The sequence below is a fragment of the Ranitomeya imitator genome, chromosome 1 (assembly GCF_032444005.1).
Source record: "Ranitomeya imitator isolate aRanImi1 chromosome 1, aRanImi1.pri, whole genome shotgun sequence".
Classification (NCBI taxonomy): domain Eukaryota; kingdom Metazoa; phylum Chordata; class Amphibia; order Anura; family Dendrobatidae; genus Ranitomeya; species Ranitomeya imitator.
In genome coordinates, this window is record NC_091282.1 from 247,000,396 (window position 1) to 247,023,313 (window position 22,918).

Genomic DNA, 22,918 nt, shown 5'->3' on the forward strand with positions numbered 1-22,918 from the left:
TATCTACCTCAGTTCTTGAGTCATTTTTTCCCTTTTTCTTTTTCAAAAGGTTTTCCGCTTCATATTCCTTGAAGGGAAACCGTGTAAACAATCACATTGTTTTCCCACGTATAGACAGTGAGTAAGGCGTGGAATGACTCCTCGTATCCTCATCTGTCTATCCAGCAGGACCCCAGCCCCTAACAGTGTTCCCCAACTCCGGTCCTCAAGAGCCACCAACAGGTCATGTTTTCAGGATTTCCTTAGTATTGCACAGGTGATAATTGCATCACCTGTGCAATACAAAAGAAATCCTGAAAACATGACCTGTTGGTGTCTCTTGAGGACCGGAGCTGGGGAACAATGCCCTAACACATCAAGAGTGTTCAAGTGATCCGAAGATTGGTCTTGTCCTCTTTCCCACCAGAGGCTGACTGTTTCAGGAGGTACAGATGTCCCATAATAGGAGTTCCTCTCGCCTCCTCCCCCCACCCACCCTTTTTTATGGTGAGGTCTAGACACCTGATCATATTTCTGGATATCTTCAGGGATGAAGAGGTACCCCCTTTATTTTTTTTCTACAGGTTCCCCCTCCTGTCATGCATGATATCAGGACTCTTTATTATCGTACTATACAGGGTTGTGTGTGTGTTTCTGTGTGTATGGGTCGGCCCCAAGGCCTGCCCTTCACCTTTCTTTCAGACATCTCTCTTGCTCCCTCCATCTGCGCCAGGCCTCTCCTAATACTCTAGGCCCCAGTTTCTATGTGTCCTAGCAGCGTCATTCGGCTCAGCCCAACTTCTTTCCTTATTGCGCGGGCTTTTCTTTGCCCGGAACAGACACGCCCCCCTCTCCTCCCTCAGTGGTGTGGGAAAGCTGCACACCTTTCTCTCTCAGGGGACCCGCCTCTTCCTTTCCGTGGCTTCTATTTTCCTTCATCCGATCATTTAGCACCACAGGAGCCTCTCCAGCCAAACCTTCAGCACCGCTAAGCCCTGGTTCAGTTCTACGGGTCCTCAGCACTCCTTTGGGTAACCTCTGCTCTGCAAATGGACACTCTCTCCTCAGCAACTTTTCTTTTTTTTCCCTCTGTCCCCTAACCTTTGGCATTAGTGAGTCTGCCTTTCTTCTGTCATGTCTAATTCAAAAGGAGAGCATTCCCATCCTCCGGTCAAACACTTTTTGTTCCTGTAAATGCAGACTCCCTTCAGGTCAGTCTTCTTCCCTCTGTCAGGATTGCAGCAATCCCTAGACGCGCAAGTGGAACCGGATTCTGCTTCCAAAACAGATTCGGACCTGGACTCTGACTGGGCCTCTAACATGAGGGATTTGGTTGAGAGTCTGTGTGGCAGTTAACCAGACTCTTTAATATGAAGGATACTCATACGTCACCTGCTGAACAGTCTGAGTCCTTCAGATGGACAAGACTAACTCCTAAAGTGTTTGCTCCCTATAAGGAATTTGAGGGGGTTCACGCCAGAGAAAACCCAACCTGACTCTTCCAGAGAAGGAAGTGGCTCGATCTCCTGTATGTGTTCGCTTCAGATCTTCATGAATACTGGGCTGTTTCTTCCACTGTGGATTCTCCAGACTATGCACCAACACGGTCCTTCCCCTTACAGACGGGACATCACTCAAGGACCTCAATGGCATACTTACTGAATCCTTTGCCAAGTCAGCCTTTGAAATGGCAGGTTCCACCCTATGCCCTGCCATTGCCACCACATGGGTGGCAAAGTCTATATCTGCATGGGCTAAGCAACTCCCAAGTGGGAAAGTATGTTGTGGCCGCCTCTCTGGACGTCGCCTCTTGTGCAGCTCAAGCGTCCTGTAATATTGTAGCCATTTGCAGGACCATATGGCTTAAGGCTTCGCAGATTCTTCTCCATCAAGAAGTTTCTGACTAGTGTTCCTTTTCCAGGGATCACGACTGGAACCAGATTGGACCAGATTATAATGGAGGCCACCAGAGGGAAAATCTCTCCTCTTCCTCAGGCCAAACCTCTGCGTCCTCCCCCTAAGTGGAAATAACGGCCCTTTTTAGTGTTTCTCATCTGTGGAAGATTCTTCCCGCCATGAGAGGCCACAGGCACAGCAGGAAAGGAGAAGACCCTCTTTCAAATTGACACCCCCGTCCCCTTGCGTCCTCGCAATGCAGATCCTCCAGGAACAGGCCTAGCAGATTCTCCTCTGCATGACTCTTCTCTGCCTCCAAGGGAATTTCCCAGGGTGGGTGGGTGGTCCTTCAGGTATGCTTGGCTCGCCTCTGTCGACGCCTGGGTCAGAGAGGTGGTAATTTCAGGATACAAAATAGAATTCATTTCGTGCCCCTGAGACCGTTTCTTCTAATCCCGTCCCCAAGGGACCCCTCCCTGATTCCAGGTTTGTTCGCGGCCATTGCCTCCCTTCTCTAAACAGGCATCATCATTCCTGTTCCACCTCATGAGAATTTTAAAGGTTTTTATTCAAACCTCTTTGTACTTTCAAAGAAGGACAGGTTTGTTAGTCATCCAGAATCTAAAGTCGCTGAACAGAAGAGTCTGACTATGACATTTCAGGATGGAATCCCTTCAGTCAGTAATGGCTTCCATGGAGTCGCAAGAGTTCCTATGTTCGGTGAATATCAAATACTCTTATCTCTATGTCCCAATTTTTCAGGGTCAGAGACTCCTCCGGTTTGCGGTATGGGAGTACCATTTTCAGTTCGCCGCTCTTCCTTTTGGTCTGGCAACTACGTCCAGGGTCTTTACAAAGATAATGGCAGTGGTGATGGCCATCTAACTAACAAACCAGAGGCCTAGTAGTCATACCCTATCTGGACAACATCCTCCCCCCTCAGCCCAGGAAAGCCTGTCAATCGCTTTTGACACTCGCTTGGCTGGATTGTCAACAGGTCAAAGTGTTCGTTCTTGTTAAAGGAAAATGTATTGACTTGCATTGAATTTTTTGTACCAGTCTGGTGTTTGTGTCAGACTGTTACATTCTGAATATGTTTTAATAAAAATTACTTGATTGAAAAAAAAAAAAAGTACCAATACCTGGTTTTAAAACAGGATCACTGTGCTTGATTGGCCAGCAAACTCATCTGACCTTAACCCTACAGAGAATCTATGGGGTATTGTCAAGAGGAAGATAAGACACCAGACCCAACAAGGCAGACAAGCTGAAGGCTGCTATCAAATCAACCTGGTCTTCCATAACACCTCACCAGTGCCACAGGCAGATCGCCTCCATGCCACGCCGCATTGATGCAGTAACTGAAGCAAAAGGAGCCCCAACCAAGTATTGAGTGCATTTACTGAATATACAATTCAATAGGTCAACATTTCAGATTTTAAAATCCTTTTCAAGCTGGTATGATAAAGTATTCTAATTTACTGAGATAACGACTTTCGGGTTTTCATTGGCTGTAAGCCATAATCCTCAACTTTAACAGGAAAAAAAAACACTTGAAATGGTCCTTACAGAGTGATCTATCCAATATGAGTTTCACTTTTTGTATTTAAGAACTTAAATTAACTTATTGATATTCTAATTTTGTGAGATGCACCTGTACCATTCCATCAAAACCTGCACTCCAAAATGACGATCCTTTGTGTGTTCTTAAGCAGTAGTTTCTGACCACATATTGGATATTCAGGAGAAATTGCCTTACAAATGGTTTAGTGCTTTATCTTCTGCTGCTCTGTACACAAATGAAAATTTGGGGCATAAGCAATATTTTATTGAAAAATTAAATTGTAATTTTTCACAGCCCAATGATATAAAATTCTATGAATCGCCCATGTTTAAAATGCTTACAACCCCCCTCAATGACTGTGTCTAAGGCCGGTTTCACACGTCAGTGGCTCCGGTACGTGAGGTGACAGTTTCCTCACGTACCGGAGACACTGACTCACGTAGACACATTAAAATCAATGTGTCTCTGCACATGTCAGCGTGTTTTCACGGACCGTGTGTCCATTTGAAAAACACGGAGACATGTCAGTGTTCGTGGGAGCGCACGGATCACACGGACCCCTTTAAAGTCAATGGGTCCGTGTAAAACACGTACCGCACACGGATGTTGTCCGTGTGCTGTGCAGGAGACAGCGGTACTGTAAGCGCTGTCTCCCCCACGTGTGGTGCTGAAGCCCCATTCATTTCTTCTCTCCAGCAGCGTTTGCTGGAAAGAAGGAATGAATAATTTTTTTTATTTATGTTTTTAAAATAAAGTTGCCGGTAATCTGCCCCCTCCCACCCCCTGTGCACCCCCCTGGCATTAAAATACTTACCCAGCTCCCTCAGCGCTTACATCCTTTCAGCGTCGCTGCTTGTCCTGTATGAGCGGTCACGTGGTGCCGCACATTACAGTGATGAATATGCAGCTCCACCTCCCATAGGTGGGAGCCCTCTGCTGGTTGTCCTCATATGAACTCGAGCCAGGGAGCTTTCTAGGAAAGTTCCCACGATCTAGGAACAGCCAGCAGAGGGCGCCTCACCGCAAATGCAGGTAAATATAGGTCAATGACCTACTTTACCTACATTCTCCGGGGTTTTGCAGACATGAGCAATGTTGCATTAGCAAAGCTCGTGGCTGCAAAATATTTTAACCCCTTCAGATGGATTTACATCGTTGGACTTTACAGATCTGCGGAAGGTAAGGATATTGTTGGTTTATTATGTTTTTTTTGTTACAGAACGAGGGTCTTCAGTGATTGGATTGGGCGTTCAATAAAATATTACAACAACCTTTGTTTTTACGTCATTAAAATAATGTTTAATATTGTGTTTGTATTTTTTTAACCCTTTACTAGTATTGGATTAATAATGGATAGGTGTCATAATTGACGCCTCTCCATTATTAATCTGGCTTAATGTCACCTTACAATAGCAAGGTGGCATTAACCCTTCATTACCCCATATCTCACCGCTACACGGGAATGGGAAGAGAGTGGCCAAGTGCCAGAATAGGCGCATCTTCCAGATCTGCCTTTTCTGGGGTGGCTGGGGGCAGATGTTTTTAGCGGGGGGTGGGGGAGGGGCAATAACCATGGACCCTCTCCAGGCTATTAATATCTGCCCTCAGTCACTGGCTTTACTACTCTGGCGGAGAAAATTGTGCGGGAGCCCACGCCAATTTTTTCCGCCATGTAACCCCTTAATTTACTAGCTATAACGGCCACATTTTGCATAGACACACTACTGACATTAGTAGTGTGGAATAAGCAAAAAAAAAATGGTGATATGAGATGGTTTACTGTATGTAAACCAGGTCTCATATCATGTCGGGTTTAGGAAGGAGAAAGCAAAAGCCAGTAATTGAATTGCCGGCTTTAAAGCTATCTAGCGCTGGAAGAAATATATATATATATATATATTATATATGTGTACACATTTATTCTACCTATTCTACTGTAAGCTGTCCATGTGACTTTACTGTACACCGCAATGAATTGCCGACTTTTCTCTCTAACAGCGCTGCGTATTTCTCGCAAGTCACACTGCTGGTCCGTGTGTGATCCATATTTTTGGGGCTTCCATAGACTTTCATTGACGTTTAATTTGCGCAATACGGTGACAAACGCAGCATGCTGCAATTTTCTACGGCCGTAGAAAGCCGTATAATACTGATCAGTTTAATACGGCAGATAGGAGCAGGGGCATAGAGAATAATTGTGCCGTATGTTTTGCGAGTTTTACGGACGTAGTTTCTGCGCTTTTACGTCCGTAAAACTCGCAAGTGTGAAGCCGGCCTTACTCTATATAAATGTAATGAATGTGGCCAAAATATGCAAATCACACACTCAGTCACACGCCTGGCAGATCTCGTTGCTGGAACCTGAGAATCCTGACAGTGTGCGCTATAAGGATTCATATGGCTGAGGTCACATGGTGATTGCAGACTAGTAACCCAAGGCCAGACAATCCCTTTTAACACCATTACTCCTCCCCCAGACCCTCCCCTTCCCCCCAGCCTGTTTTCACCTTCATGGCCTGGCCAAATTTTACAATTCTGACCAGTGGCACTTTGAGGTAATGACTCTGGAAAGCTTCAACTGATCCCACTGATTCTGAGACTGTTTTCTCGTGACATATTGTACTTCATGATAGTGGTAAAATTTATTCAATATGACCTGCGTTTGTTGGTGGAAAAAAATTTAAATTTGTAAAATTCTGCAATTTTTTACTTGTATGCCCTTAAATCAGTTATGTCACACAAAATGGTTAATAAATAACACTTCCCACATGTCTACTTTACATCAGCACAATTTTTTTGTTAAGGGTTAAAACTGGATCAGCAACTTCTAATTTTTCCATTTTGTTTTTTTTCGGACTGCATCACATTTTCAAGTGACTTTGGGGGGCCTATATGGCAAATACCCAAAAGATACACCAGTCTAAACACCACCCTTCAAGGTGCTCAAAACAACATTCAAGAAGCTTATTAACCTTCAGGTGCTTCACATGAATTAATGGAATATGGAAGGAAAATGAACACTTTTTTTTCATAAAAATTTATACTTTAGACCCAAATTGTTTTTACAAGGCTAATGGGAGAAAATGGACCCCAAAATCTGTTGTGCAATTTTTCCTGAACATGCTGATACCCTGTATGTGGGGGGAAAACTACTGTTTGGATGCTTAAAAGGGAAGGAGCACTGTTTGACTTTTTGAATGCAAAATTGTCTGGAATCGAGAGCGAACACTGTCGCATCTGGAGAGCTCCTGATGTGCCTAAACAGTGTAAACACCCACAAGTGATGTCCTTTTGGAAACTAGACCCCTCAAGTACTGTATCTAGTTGTGTGGTGAGCACCTTGAATCCACACGTGCTTCACAGAAGTTCAGAATGTAGAGCCGTGAAAAAACAAAACCAAATTCTGACGTTCTTTAAGTCCCACATTTTTTAGGAGAAATTGCACAACAAATTTTGGGTTCAATTTTCTTCTGAGCACTCAGATACCCAATATGTGGGGGGAAACTACTATGTGGGCACACGGCAGGGCTTAGGAGGGAATTTGATGGAATGATGTGCGCGTATCATTGTCATGTTTGGAATTTATCTAGATGTGGGGCAAGCACCTTGAACCCACAGGTGCTTCACAGAATTTTAGAACGTTGATCTGTGAAAAGGAAGAAAATTTCTTCCCACAAAAATGTTTTTAGCCCCAAAGTTTCTCATTTTCACAAGGATAGCAGGAGACAATGGAGCCCCGAATTTGTTGTGCAATTTCTCATGGTACACAGTATCCCCCCCATATGTCGTCAAACTACTTTTGAGGCACAACGCAAAACTCAGAAGGGAAGAAGCGCCATACTGGAGTTCAGAGTTTGCTGGACTGGGTTTGAGGTTGCCATGTTACATTGGCAGAGCCCCTGGGGTACAAGAACAGCAGGCACCCCCACCACACACCCACCTTCCCCTATAAGGGACCTTCTTTTAGAAACTACCCCCTCCCCAATGAATTCATCTAGGGGTGTAGTGATCACATTGACACCACGTGTGCTTCACAGAATTTTATACCATTGGGCAGTTAAGAAAAATTACATTTTTAACGCTAAAATGTTGTTTTAGCCCCAAGTTTAATTTTCCAGGGGATAGTAGGAAAAAATGGACCTCAGTTTCTCGTAAAAATTTCTCCTGAGTGCACCAATACCCTACATGTAATCGGGAAATACTTATGCTACAGTGCAAAGCTGAGAAGGGAAGGTGCGCAATATTATAGTGCAGAGTTTACTGTTAAGGTTTGCTGGTGCCATGACTCACTGGTAGAACCCCTCGTAAATGACCCCATTTTACGAACTACACCTCTCAATGAATTTATCTAGGGATGCAGTGATCATATTGGACACCACAGGTTTATCACAATGTTATACCATTGGGCTGTAAAGAAAAAATTGACACAAATTTAGTTTTAGCTCCAGACTTAAATTTTGTTGCAATTTTTACCCATTTCCCCGAGTAAAAATATTGTTTCACAATTTCTGCTGAATGCAGAAATTCCCAGTATGTGGCTGTGCAGCACTGCTTAGCCATATGGCAAGACCCATCAGGTGACTCCAAAAAGAGTAGTTTTAAGTACTGTATATGCTGCAAGTTTGGTTTGTTTGATCATGTCTGAAAGTTTCATCTAAATTTTGTTCTTACACTTTCTAGGAGCAAGAAATTTCAAGACTCCAGACATTATTACAACAAAATAACATATTTCCGGAAGCTTTCAACACAAACATTGCTTGAAGATATGAAGGATCTTGGAAAATGTGTTTTAGCTGTTTATATAGATGTTGAGTAATGAGCCAATGCAAAGAAACTTTGATTTATTAATGTTTAATCTCCCTGTATAAATCATGTACATTTTAATAAATATGTGATTTTTGTACACTCCAAATGAAGTACTAAAAATATACCGTATGTATAAAATGTTTTATTGGACCAAAATAAAGTTTGATGGACCAGCCACCAGATGCAGATTGTTTCAAGTATTTTTCTTTCTTCTATCTGCTACAGTCTTGTACTTCCCCGTCAGATACAGATGCCAACTTTAAAGTGCCTCTTGATGAAATCAAGTGGAGGTGTCTATAGGGACCATTCAGATGACAGCTGTGCTTCTAGCATCCGATAAATGAAAGAGTCAATCTACAACCACTATCTTCGTGAATGCAAGTTGTATTGTTTACCGTTGCTAGGTAAAGGGCGCTGGAGTAAGATTGACAGATAGAAAAGTACCTCTCTAAATTACAATAGGCACATTTGCCAGTAAGTCATATCTACACCTAATCTGGGCTGGCATAGATTTGCACTTAAATTCAGTGTAGATTGACAATGTGGCATAAATTGGTGTCTATGCACCTTCTCCTAAGCCCCGCTCTCAAAATCAGCCACAGACTAGACTTAAGTCCATATGCTAGCCACTTATATTTTCGTGATGGGTGTGTTTTGTTTTTTTTGTAGCATCCATGTTCAAATCGCCATCACTGAAACCGCAGATCTAAAAGAGATGAGCTTAAATGAGGGCTTGATAAAAAAAAAAAAGCACAAAATGCCATACGATAAGTTTTCTAATGTAAGCAGGATTTCTACAAGACTTTTGCAGGATTGTCTGTACATTTCTAAAACAGTGGTGGCATATTTACACCATTTACATTTTTAATAAGATGGAGTGTTCTTATAGATTCCATTTTTGTTGTATTACAAAAAAGTTAAAGCTTTAGACTGCAGAAATGTTAAACCGAATCTGTCATGTCCCCCATGACCTCCAACCCAGCAGCATTCGTATATGTATTACTGAATTCTTTACCTAACCAGCCCTTAATGTTTGTCACTTAAATCAAAGTTAAAGGGAACCTGTCACCCCCAAAATGGAAGTTGAGCTAAGCCCACCAGCATCAGGGGCTTATCTACAGCATTCTGGAATGCTGTAGATAAGCCCCCGGTGTATCCTGAAAGATGTGAAAAAGAGGTTAGATTATACTCACCCAGGGGTGGTCCCGGTCCGGTCCGATGGGCGTCACACGGTCCGGTACCTCCCATCTTCATAGGATGACGTCCTCTTGTCTTCGCGCTGTGGCTCCGGTGTCTGCCCTGTTGACAAAGGTGTGGACAGACGACCAGCTAGCGGCTCTGGTTATCTGTTCGATGGAGGCGCTGGCTTTTTAATGACTCTCTCTGAGAGACCCTTGGCCTTTAGAGTTGAGAACTCAGAAGCCAGGCTGCTAGATGCAAGTTCTTCATGTCTGGATGGCAGAATTGCCCCTGGTGTAGGAGATCCCTGACTAGTGGAAGGATTAGAGGACCGTCTACACACAGGCTGGTTATGGTGCCGTACCAGCTTCTTTTCCGCAAGAGGGGTGCCACCAGAATAACTCTGGTCTTCTCGAACCCCATCTTCTGTAGAGTCTTCGGTAAGACCGGGATTGGAGGAAAGGCATAAGCCAGATTGAACCGCCACTGGTGAGCGAAGGCGTCTATGCCTAGACACATGTCGTCTGGGTTTAGTGAGAAATAGCCCCGGCAGACCCCACGCACAGCCCGCAGACCCCAGCACTGCCCACAGCCCAGTCAGTCACTCTTTGAGTGACCACTGTCTGGAGGCTGGGTCACGCCTGCTGATGTCATGTCAATTTCCAGAGTCAGGAAATTGACGTGGCGACGGCGGATATTAGCATCGGCTGCAGCCTGGGGGTCACGTGACCCGGACTCAGCAACCGGCATAGCACCGCTTACAGACATTATCGGAAACAGAAGGTATTTACAAAATTCATTAGGAGCTCGGGGGGATACATTGAGGGGGTTAATTGAAAGTAGTGGACAACCCCTTTAAGTCGGAGGTACAGAAAACTGTTAGTTTACTGGCCCATTCAGAGGATAGAGGCGGTAAGGGAAATAAAAACTCAAGACTGTCCCCTTCAACACCCGAGGGTTCTACGGTGTCAGAAGAGGGCCTGTGGGGATATAACTAGGGATGACCGAATATACTCATTACTTGAGACTTCCCAAGCACGCTCGGGTGTCCTCCGAGTATTTTTTAGTGCTCGGAGATTGTTTTCATCACCTCAGCTGAATGATTTATAGCTTTTAGCCAGCATAAGTACATGTGGGGGTTACCTGGTTGCTAGGGAATCCCCACATGTAATCAAGCTGGCTAGTAGCTGTAAATCATCCAGCTGTGGCAAAAAAAACTAAATCTCCGAGCACTAAAAAATACTCGGTGAACACCAGAGTGTGCTCGGGAAATCTCGAGTAACGAGTATATTCGCTCATCACTAGATATAACCAGACTGCCATCTCGTCAGATAGCACAGAAGATTGTCACTGTTTTCCAATAGAAGGAACTGATAAACTGGTGAAAGTCATAAGGTCCATAAAGGGTCTGATAGACCAAAAAGGACAGATTAGGGCTTCATGTTCAGAGGCCTTGAGCAGAGGAAACGTAGAACCTTCCTAGTAAATGAGCAGATACAAAACCTCATAAAGAGGGAATGGGAAAAGCCGGATTGGAAGGGACAAGGTTTGGCTTACTATAACAGAAAGTACCCTTTTGAAGAGAAAGCATCCTCTTCTTGGGATAAGGCCCCTAAATTGGATGTAGCAATGTCCAAGATCTCAAGAAGATTCTCCCTGCCCTTTGAGGACTTTGGGTCGATAAAAGAACCATTGGACAGGAAAACTGACAGCTTCCTTAAGATACCCTGGAAGTCCTCAGCGGGGGTCCCAAGACCGGCCACTGCGGCTACATGCACAGCCAGGTATCTGAAGGTCTGGCTGGACAACTTGGAGGACCAGTTGGAGCAGCAAGTCCCAAGGAATACCATCCTGGCTTTGATTCCAACCATTAAAGGGTCAGACACCTCCTGTCCAATGCAGGTCGTAGGGCAGTCTCGCTAAAATGTTGGCCAGGAGACATGCAGGCAAAAATTAAACTTTGTTCTCTCACCTGTCAAGGAAAATTCCTGTTTGGACCAGCCCTCGACGAGATTCTCAAAGGCAGGGAATAGGAAGGAAGGATTCCCTAGAGCACCCTTTGGGCAGTCCTTTCGGAAGGGTCGCTATTCCCACAAGAAACCACTCAGGGAGGAGAACAAACCGGAGCGACTGCCTAGGGGGAGGCACAGGTTTCTTTGGAAAATCCTCCCGGGAAAACAAAAAACCCCCTCAATGACTTGATTTCCCAGGTGAGAGGGAGACTCACTCTTCCTCCCGTCCTGGGAAAAAAATTCCTCCAGTGCCTGGATCCTTCAGATCATAGGATCAGGCCTAAAATTTAAATTCCAGACCCAGTTTCGAGAGAGATATATGTAAACCCCTGTGCAGCCATCTTCGCACAAACAACTGGTGCTGAAAAATGAGGTCCTGTCTCAAACAAAAACATGTATTGGAAGAAGTTCCCACAGGGAAGATAGAGAAGGGGTTCTACTCCCCTCTATTTCTGATTTTTTTTTTTAAAAAACAGACGCATCCCTGAGGACCATTAAAAATCTAAAGGCTTTAAACAAGTTCTTAGTCATCCCTTCATTCAAGATAGTCGCTGAGGACAGCAGTGAAGGTTCTCTTCCTGGGCTATTATATGGCGGTCCTTGACCTCAAGGATGCCTATCATGTACCAATTCACAACCAATATTGAAGGTTCCTCAGAGTAGCATTGCAGCTATGGTTGGAAATCAAACACTTCCAGTACAGGGCTCTCCCCTTTGGGCTAGCAGTAGCTCCCAGGATATTTACGAAAGAAATTTCGGAAGTGATAGCTCATCTCCGGGAAAAGGACATACTGGTGATACCGTATCTGGACGATTTCCTGATCATGGGGAATTAGTTTCTTCAGTGTCAAGAACAGGTCAGCATGGTCAGATATGACTTAGAGTCACTGGGATGGCATCTAAACTTAAAAACAAATCCAGGCTACAACCAGTAAATATCACAGGTCTTTCTGGGTCTAGTGATTCAGTAAGACAGGAATGCCGTCTACCGGAGGAAAAGGAGAGATATCAAAAGCCTCATCTCATCGATGGTAGCAAGTCCAAAGATGTCCCTCAGGAAAGTAATGTCCTTATTGGGCTCTCTGACCGCCTGTATACCAGCAGTCAAATGGGCAGAGTTGAAGAACGAAGCAATCTTGCAGGGGTGGTTGGAAGGCAAGCTGATCCTTCCAGAGACAGTCATCCATTGTCTCAAATGGTGGCTAGGTATCGACTAAGCACCGAGGGGAGTTCCCTGGGTAAGCAAAGTATCGAGTAGTCATGGCAGATGCCAATCCCTGGGGGTGGGGAGCCCACCAGGACTAACACTGGCTACAAGGGACCTGGTCGCAAGAGAGGTTAGCCTCCTCAAACATCTGGGAGCTCCTTGCGGTAAAGAGAGCATTGGATGGGCTGCTGCCTTTTCTACGGGGCCACCATGTGATTGCTCTCTGACAGCCAGTCTACTGTAGCCTATATAAACCACCAGGGAGGTACTCGTTCCCATCCACTAATGTCGGTTGGAGAACGGATATTTGTACTTGCAGAAATGCAGGTTAGCCTCCTCATTATAGGCCCTGCGTATCAAAGGGGCAGAAAATATCACGACAGACTTCCTAAGCCGCAATCCGCTACGTCAGGGAGAATGGTCCCTGAAGAGGACAGTGTTCAATCAGATTGTGGACATATGGGGTCTTCCTCACATAGATCTTTTCGCCTCCAAGGACAACAGGAAGGTCCAAAAATTCTGCTCTATGCTTTTTCCCCGGTCTGCCTCATCCCATCAGTCTTGAAGAAGATCAGAGAAGAGAGGGCAAGAGTTATCCTGATAGCCCCCTTTTGGTCAAAAAGACCTTGGTTTTACTGGCTGAGGACAATGCCAATATTGGATCCGTGGCTTCTCCTGGAAGATCAGGATCTTCTATCCCAAGGGTCTTTTCTTCATCCTCAGGTGTCCGGGCTGCATTTAACAGCCTGGAATTTGAGAGGTCGATTTTAGAGGTAAAGGGTTTCTCGGCTGAATTAATTTCTACCCTTCTTAGTAGCAGGAAGCTGGTAACCACTAGGATATATTGGAGGACCTGGAGGAAGTTCCTATCCTTTTCAGGGGTGAGGCTGGGAGAAGTCCCTTAAACATCTATACTGGAGTTCCTTCAGAGGGGGCTAGAATTCGGCCTGTTAGCACCTTTAAAGTGCACGTCTCAGCCCTAGGGGCACTATACAATTGTGACCTAGCGAGTAACAGATTGCCAGGTTCATCAAAGCCTGTCATAGAGACAGATCGGTCCCTACCTTTAGAACCCCTCAATGAGATCTAAATTTAGTGTTGACTGCGATGACAGAGCCCCTTTTAGCCTTCACTTTCCGCCTCGAAAAAATTATCTCACTAAAAACATCCCTGCTGGTGGCCCTTACATCAGCCCCCAGGATGAGCAACATACAGGCTTGATCAGCAGACCCTTCTTACACTCAGGTCCTGGAAGATAGGGCGGTTTTAAGATTAGACTTGGCATATCTCCCTAAGGTGTTTACAAAATTTCACAGGGCACAGGAAATAGTATTACCATCTTTTTGTTCCAACCCCAGCAACCATAAAGGAGAAATTACACACCCTAGATGTTAGAAGGTGCTTGCTGCGGTATTTAGAGGTGACAGAGCCTTGGAGGAAACAGAGGGCCCTGTTTTTATCCTTCCAGGGGTCTAGGAAAGGCCTTAAGGTATTTAAACAAACCTTAGCGATGGGTCAGGGAGGCTATCAAGTTAGCTTATGTTAGTGCAGGCAGGGCCATTCCTGAAGGTTTGAAGGCCCATTCTACTAGAGCCATGGCGGCATCCTGGTTAGAGAAAGCAGAGGTCTCCATCGACCAAATTTGTAAGGCGGCCATATGGTCCTCTCCATCTACCTTCTATAGACTGGATTTGTCTGCTTCCTCTGACCTCACATTCGGGAGAACGGTTCTACAATATGTGGTCCCTCCCTAAGATAAGTCTCTGAAATTCTCTCGTGTTATCGTCATGGGTGACTGAAAAACACTGATATTACTTACCGGTAATGTTTTTTCGTATCCCATGACGGCACCCTTATATTCCCTCCCTGTTTAATCACTCTTTTGATCGGTGGATCTTGGTTTTGTTCATACACTCTTTGTGGTGTTGTGGTTGAGGATGAGTAAGAATATAGGTATATGATTTGCATACAATAACCTGGGAGTTTCCTCCCATGCTCTGTAAACCATTTGATGTGGAGAGAGGAGCCGCCCTTTTTATCTTTAAAGGTTTCCTGTCCTTGAAGGGGGCAGATCCCCTCTCTCGTGGTGCCGTCATGGGTTACGAAAAAACCCATCACCGGTAAGTAATATCCATGTATCACTCCCACAGAGGCATGATAACATGCAAAGAGGGCAGACTAGTCTGGGAAAACAAGTGCCCCATCGACCAGTCAAAGGACTAATTAACATAAGAAACTGAGCTTAAATACTTTTTTTAAACACTGATTTAAGTGACCAACATTATAAAGGGCTGGTTCGTAATACATATACAAATGATGCTGGGTTGGAGGGCATGGGAGACCTGACAGGCTCCCTTTAAGTTATTAAATGCACACACCAAACAGAAGGCATCGAGCTGCCCAATCATTTACAGAACTTCATAAATATTTGACTCCATAAGCCAGATAACCAAGTAATGTTTTACCTGTGCTTTTATAGAAATGGGTGGAAGAAATCAAAGGGCAATTTAGCATCAATGGTAGGTCGAGCTTTGTAGCCAGGACTTGCCGGCTGTGACAAATCAAAGAACGTCACCGAGGAAGCAATTTGTACAAATCTTGTACCTTCCAGATTATTCTGTAAACAAAATGCATTGTATGGTTACATGGTCCTAAAAATATTTTTTTACTATACCTACACATTAAATATTTTAGTGGTTATGCTCAAATCTAATATGTATACATAAAAATAGTACCAATAAATTTCTACTATAAAACTAACTACTTACTGGGAAAGAAGAATAGGCAATGTTCTTCTCCACACTCACAATCTGAGCCTGTGGGTTTTCCAAAGAGCCAAACTTTGTCCATCCAACTTCCAACTTTAAAGAAACTGGGATTGTGCATAAACCCTTGAAATTAAGAACAAAATGATTTTAAAAAGTTGGCTACGAATCTAAATATGCACAGCCTTGAGTTGTCTGAAGTGTATAATACACTGTCTCCTACGACTGCACTGAAACCCCTTTTTAAGCTCTTTAATGCAAGCCCAACTTTAGCAAAGTACAAATGACCTCAGATATCTGGCTAGCCGATAATGGATGGTAACTGCTGGTAATAAACAGCCAATTTCACAATACTGAGGTAATGCCCTTTAACCCCTTCATGACCGGGGGATTTTTCGTTTTTCCGTGTTCGTTTATCGCTCCCCTCCTTCCCAGAGCCATAACTTTTTTATTTTTCCGTCAATTTGGCCATGTCAGGGCTTATTTTTTGCGGGACGAGTTGTACTTTTGAACGACATCATTGGTTTTAGCATGTCGTGTACTAGAAAACGGGAAAAAAATTCCAAGTGCGGTGAAATTGCAAAAAAAGTGCAATCCCACATTGGTTTTTTGTTTGGCTTTTTTGCTAGGTTCACTAAATGCTAAAAATGACCTGCCATTATGATTCTCCAGGTCAGTACGAGTTCATAGACACCAAACATGACTAGGTTATTTTTTATCTAAGTGGTGAAAAAAAATTCCAAACTTTGCTAAAAAAAAAAAAAAAAAAAAAAAAATTGCGCCATTTTCCGATACTCGTAGCGTCTCCATTTTTCGTGATCTGGCATCGGTTGAGGGCTTATTTTTTGCGTGCCGAGATGACGTTTTTAATGATAGCATTTCGGTGCAGATACGTTCTTTTGATCGCCCGTTATTGCATTTTAATGCAATGTCGCGGCGACCAAAAAAACGTAATTCTGGCGTTTCGAATTTTTTTCCCGCTACGCTGTTTAGCGATCAGGTTAATACTTTTTTTTAATTGATAGATCGGGCGATTCTGAGCGCGGCGATACCAAATATGCGTAGATTTGATTTTTTTTTTTTATTTGATTTATTTTGATTGGGGCGAAAGGGGGGTGATTTAAACTTATTTTTTTTTTATTTTTTTCACATTTTTTTAAACTTTTTTTTTTTAAGTTTTGCCATGCTTCAATAGCCTCCATGAGAGGCTAGAAGCAGGCATAGCACGATCGGCTCTGCTACATAGCAGCGATCTGCTGATCGCTGCTATGTAGCAGAATTGCACGTGTGCTGTGAGCGCCGACCACAGGGTGGCGCTCACAGCGACGGGCAATCAGTAACCATTGAGGTCTCAAGGACCTCTATGGTTACCATTCACAAGCATCGCCGACCCCCGATCATGTGACGGGGGTCGGCGATGACGTCATTTCCGACCGCCCGGCCGGAAGCGGTAGTTAAATGCCGCTGTATGCGTTTGACAGCGGCATTTAACTAGTTAATAGGTGCGGGCAGATCGCGATTCTGCCCGCGCCTATTACGGGCATCAAACGGTATAGTACGTCCGATGCCGGTAAGGGGTTAAGCAGCCTAAAATGTTTAACTGTCAATATAGAAAAGTTTTTATATATGACATGTGCTGCACAGTCCGGCTGAGCAGTGGGGGTTACAGGACCCGAACCAGTCAAAATACTGCTCTAACGTCTGCATTTGCTGCACGTACAGAGCGGTCTATGGGTCTGTAAACTGCTCGGAGACAGTAAATGTGTGGACCCAAAGACTTACTATTGAGCCGCTCACACAGGAACAGCGGATGTCAGAGCGTTATTTTGACTGGTGGGTTTCTGGGTCCTATGACTCCCACCATATGAGAAGCACTGTGCAACGACTATCATTTATAAAAATCATTTATACAGTTAGGGCCAGAAATATTTGGACAGTGACACAATTTTCGCGAGTTGGGCTCTGCATGCCACCACATTGGATTTGAAATGAAACCTCTACAACAGAATTCAAGTGCAGATTGTAACGTTTAATTTGAAGGGTTGAACAAAAATATCTGATAGAAAATGTAGGAATTGTACACATTTCTTTACAAACACTCCACATTTTAGGAGGTCAAAAGTAATTGGACAAATAAACATAACCCAAACAAAATATTTTTATTTTCAATATTTTGTTGCAAATCCTTTGGAGGCAATCACTGCCTTAAGTCTGGAACCCATGGACATCACCAAACGCTGGGTTTCCTCCTCCTTAATGCTTTGCCAGGCCTTTACAGCCGCAGCCTTCAGGTCTTGCTTGTTTGTGGGTCTTTCCGTCTTAAGTCTGGATTTGAGCAAGTGAAATGCATGCTCAATTGGGTTTAGATCTGGAGATTGACTTGGCCATTGCAGAATGTTCCACTTTTTGGCACTCATGAACTCCTGGGTAGCTTTGGCTGTATGCTTGGGGTCATTGTCCATCTGTACTATGAAGCGCCGTCCAATCAACTTTGCAGCATTTGGCTGAATCTGGGCTGAAAGTATATCCCGGTACACTTCAGAATTCATCCGGCTACTCTTGTCTGCTCTTATGTCATCAATAAACACAAGTGACCCAGTGCCATTGAAAGCCATGCATGCCCATGCCATCACGTTGCCTCCACCATGTTTTACAGAGGATGTGGTGTGCCTTGGATCATGTGCCGTTCTCTTTCTTCTCCAAACTTTTTTCTTCCCATCATTCTGGTACAGGTTGATCTTTGTCTCATCTGTCCATAGAATACTTTTCCAGAACTGAGCTGGCTTCTTGAGGTGTTTTTCTGCAAATTTAACTCTGGCCTGTCTATTTTTGGTATTGATGAATGGTTTGCATCTAGATGTGAACCCTTTGTATTTACTGTCATGGAGTCTTCTCTTTACTGTTGACTTAGAGACAGATACACCTACTTCACTGAGAGTGTTCTGGACTTCAGTTGATGTTGTGAACGGGTTCTTCTTCACCAAATTAAGTATGCGGCGATCATCCACCACTGTTTTCATCCGTGGACGCCCAGGCCTTTTTGAGTTCCCAAGCTCACCAGTCAATTCCTTTTTTCTCAGAATGTACCCAACTGTTGATTTTGCTACTCCAAGCATGTCTGCTATCTCTCTGATGGATTTTTTCTTTTTTTTCAGCCTCAGGATGTTCTGCTTCACCTCAATTGAGAGTTCCTTTGACCGCATGTTGTCTGCTCACAGCAACAGCTTCCAAATGCAAAACCACACACCTGGAATCCAGGTTAACGAGGGAGACGCCTTCAGAGTTAATTGCAGCCCTTAGAGTCCATTGTCCAATTACTTTTGGTCCCTTGAAAAAGAGGACGCTATGCATTACAGAGCTATGATTCCTAAACCCTTTCTCCGATTTGGATGTGGAAACTATCATATTGCAGCTGGGAGTGTGCACTTTCAGCCCATATTATATATATATAATTGTATTTCTGAACATGTTTTTGTAAACAGCTAAAATAACAAAACTTGTGTCACTGTCCAAATATTTCTGGCCCTAACTGTATAGTGAATGGCAACTACACTTTACAGTTTTTTTTTTTTGTTTTTTTTTAACCATCATGCTTTTTGGGGGCAGATGTCTGCCTTACTGGTATTTTTATACAGATGCAGTGCATCTAGAAGGTTGTTTTTTTTGGTTGGGCGAGCATCAAGAGCTTTGTGGTGCTAAATGAAGAAGCGATACTTTTTTTGATGGCTTGTGAAAAATCTATCGCTTTGGAGAGCAGAAACAGGTGTGTTGCTTAGAAATTTACAAAGCAAAGGCTTCTCAACTAGGATTGAAAAAAAAATCCAATTTCTTGGATCTGCAACTAGCCTCAAAATGACTAAAAACAATTGCAATGTTTTTTTTCAAAAGCTGTCTAAAAATTATCCCTTTATATTTATTGAATAGGTTAGGTATTTTGAAAGTTGAGATGCAATGGCTTGTCAACAACCCTGTAAAGAAAAAAAAAAAGATTGCTATTTTGGGAGCAGTTTCATACTTTTTAGCCTTGAAGAAAGTATGCTTACCAGCAATACAGTTTAGCTCTACAGACCAGGAAAAGAGATGTAGGGCAGTGAAGTGCCAGCAATAGCAGAAACAGTACAGTATAGATGACATGATGGATAAGGTGTAGATGTCTGCCTAGGCATAGCCCATCAGCACTGGTGGCAGAACGGTGTAGAAGACCACACTCAGGCAAGCAGAAAGTATGGCTGATCTAATCACTGGCATCAGGCAGCAGTGATTCAGGCCTGATTCATTTTCACAAATGTAAAGTTTTCCACATTTGCAGAGGTTAACTTGGTCCACTCTTGAATACCCTTCCTAGCATTACATTGGACATAACAGCATGGGCCAGTTCTTGCTGCGGGTGTAATCTCCCGAGACAGAAGTCCATAGTATCAGGGCATTTGCCAGAGCAAGGACACAGTCAAGGTATGGCTTAGCATCGCTGTTCAGCTGATGCGATGGTTTGCTGAAGTTCATCAGATTAGCACAACGTCAGAACATCTGGTTCATAACATCAAATATGCTATAGCTGTTGTCACTGACTCTGCTACTAGTTGTAGGCCTAATGTTGGCAGGGGAGAGAAATCTCCTGGTCAGTTGTGCGGTCGGACGGTGACAGCTTTAAGCAAACATTGCCATGCAGGGAACACAGCTTATCCTAATGATAGGCTAACTTGAACTCCCTTTTAGAAGATGGAAAAAAAATTCCCCATTTTGCCTTTATAGCGGGTATGTAAAAGCATAGCTATCCAATAGTCATACCTTTGCTTGATGGTAACAAAATGCCTGTCATTCCAGCATATAGCTTGAAAGCAGAACAGAGGGCCCCATTCATTTACTTTAATCCCCCTGCTGCGAAGGTTGATTGTCATAGCCAGCGTTGTCATTTTGACACTGTTAGCCTCGTCACCTGCCAACTCAACATCCACATTCGTCTCTTCATCCACTTCCTGCTGCATGTAACATTGTCATTGAGGTTCCCCAACAGCCACAGGATGGGAATGAACATGTACAATCCTGTTTTTCCTCCATTCTGGTGATTTATTTATATTTTATGATAAATATGAGCGGAATAACCTAGTTGAATCCACAGTTGTCCCTACTGACAAATTTTACCTTTTGGAAGTGCTTGAGTGGGCAATACATGACCCTCATTAGCAACTAATGGCAGATCTCAAAGTAACCCACGCTCAAGTTTCACTACTACATGACTTATTCGGTCACCAAATTTCAATGTCGCAAATGATGCTGCAAAAGGACAAAACATTCTGCTCTTGCAAAGCCAGGAGGGTGCGTATGACTGTTCTCAACTGCTTTCAAGTTGTAAAACTGCTTTGCAGCAGTTTACCTAGAATGAAAAGAATTAGGGTAGATTGTGGATTCAATGCTGTGCCCTGTTGCGGTTGTGGATGGTGCCATGTCTGTTGAGAAGATGAGACAGATAAATGCTGGTGGAAACGAGCATAGTTCTCAGTCACTGAGGCTTAACCACATGTCCTACTTGCTTTGTTGCATCGCATTCACCCAGTGGGCCTTGAAAAATCATGTATTGTCCCTGCCCAGGGTTGCTGTTAAAAGTGTCTATAGTGAAGTGCACTTTGGAGCGAAAAGACAATTAACAAGGCCTACATTCTCCTGTATGTGAGAGCAGAGTGGGCACCACCAAAATAATGGCAGCTTGAGGTAAAGTGCATGAAATATCTCGAAACACAGCCAAATCTATAAGATGGTATGGCAGAGACTGCACCACCAGCAACATGATCAGGAGAGTGTTTACTTGGTGCACAATCAGGTGCACCTGTGTGTTTGCCATCATTTATCGGGTCCGCTGCGCCCTGCTGGTGCATTTGGTTGGAGGCTTCAGCAGGTAAACATCTCTGCTTTTTTCTCTGTGACAGTCAGATGACTGGGAGCATTCACCTGTTTCCTAGGCACACAATCAGGGATAAAGATCTGCTGATGCAATAGAGAAGGCTAAGGTTGTGTGCTCTGAAGACTACAAGCAGTAGTGCTGGATGATGGTGATGATGACACTGACTAGGGGAAAGAGCGACAACTTGAGGCTTGCTCGGTTTGTTGGCCGGCTCGATTTGCCCAAATGAGCAGGTCATGTGCTGATGGGAGTAACGTAGTTCATTTTCTATATGAGCCCGGGGCATCCGCGGTTTATATTACTTTTGCAGAGCTTGAAGGCTGCTGAAGAGGCATTTAGTGGCAAAGTGAAAAAGAACTCCCACACAAGATGCCCGCACGTATGAATTGTTACCACAACAACCCAAGCTTTCACTCACTGTTGAGCCTCCACCACTGACACCACATGCGGCATCCTCTCCTCCGCAAAACCCTACTCCTGAGGGCTTATTCACACTTGCCAATGAAAATATGCATGCATAATACTTTTATTTTCCAGTGTTGTGTTCTAAATAGAGTTGACTGAATCTTAAGAAATCTGAATTCTATTTGTCGGATTTGTATTGTATTCTAAGGAGTGACACGCTCATTCTTCACAGTACAGAGCAAGAGCAGCTGCAAGAAAGATGGCAAAGCTACTTCAGGAAAATGAACAGCTGGGACAACTTGGTGGTCCTGGCAGTGTCTAAAAGATGCAGTGTATACATAGCCTTAGCTTTATATAATAGAAATGGTTTTAAAAATAGTAATGGTAGTAATAAAACTTTCATATTTTCATCATGTGCTTTTCACTACCATTTGATAAACGGGGAGATTACCTGAACTTCAACTTGATCCGTAGTAATGACATTAATTGGTACCCAGTCTAATATATTTTCTGGCTGAGAATTCCCAAACTGGGCCACATAGCTTGGAAACTGCTGTCCTTGTAGCACATTTAGAATAGCGGCCCCAGCAAACTTACAAAATCCATCACTAGTATAATTGACTCTATGGAGGAAACAAACATTTCAGTCAAATTTGGGACCATTTTTTTTTTTCAAGCAACTGATGTGCAAGTTTTTTCCACATGAAAAATCAAAGCACCCTGTGCTCTATAGTAATTTTTTCCTATTGAAATCAATGAATATTTAACCACTTATTTGTTTAATCAAAGGATATTTAACCCTTTCCTGCTGATGCCAGTTTTTAGCTTCCTGACCAGCTCAAATTCTCAAATCTGGCCTTTGTCACTTTATATGGTGATAACGCTGGAAAGCTTCTACATATCTCAGCGATTCTGAGATTTCTTTGACACATTGTACTTTATGTACTATATTGTGGTACATTTTAGATTGATGATTTGCATTGTTTTATATTATATAATATTCAGAATTTAGAAAAATACACAATTTTAATATCCTTTAACCCCCGGCCTCCACAGTCAATGTTCATTTTTATATTTGCATTTTTCCCACCTCTTCTTCCAAGAGCCATAGCTTTTTCATTTTTTCCATTGACATAGCTATATGAGGTCTTGTTTTTTTGTGGGGCGAGTTGTAGTTTTGAATGACGTCATTCATTTTAACATTCA

At 43.5% G+C, this 22,918-nt stretch overlaps 2 protein-coding genes across 4 annotated transcripts in view; one reads left to right on the forward strand and one right to left on the reverse strand.

The window, feature by feature from the left end:
• Positions 1-8,431, forward strand: part of HVCN1 (hydrogen voltage gated channel 1) — a 74,922-nt gene extending 66,491 nt beyond the window's left edge. For both annotated transcript variants that reach the window (XM_069755152.1, XM_069755143.1), the window contains exon 6: positions 8,120-8,431. In XM_069755152.1, coding sequence (XP_069611253.1) covers positions 8,120-8,200 — 81 coding nt within the window. In that variant the 3' untranslated portion in view covers positions 8,201-8,431. The remainder of the gene's footprint in view (positions 1-8,119) is intronic.
• The window catches only part of TCTN1 (tectonic family member 1), a 98,644-nt gene continuing 84,000 nt past the window's right edge, over positions 8,275-22,918 (reverse strand). Inside the window, exons 12-15 of one of the 2 annotated variants that reach the window (XM_069755130.1) lie at positions 22,164-22,335; positions 15,412-15,534; positions 15,109-15,260; positions 8,275-8,571 (exon numbers count right to left, since the gene is read on the reverse strand). In XM_069755130.1, the coding sequence (XP_069611231.1) occupies positions 15,117-15,260; positions 15,412-15,534; positions 22,164-22,335 (439 nt within the window). In that variant the 3' untranslated portion in view covers positions 8,275-8,571; positions 15,109-15,116. Of the gene's footprint in view, positions 8,952-15,108; positions 15,261-15,411; positions 15,535-22,163; positions 22,336-22,918 lie in introns of both variants that reach the window. The other variant, XM_069755123.1, reaches the window with a different exon arrangement.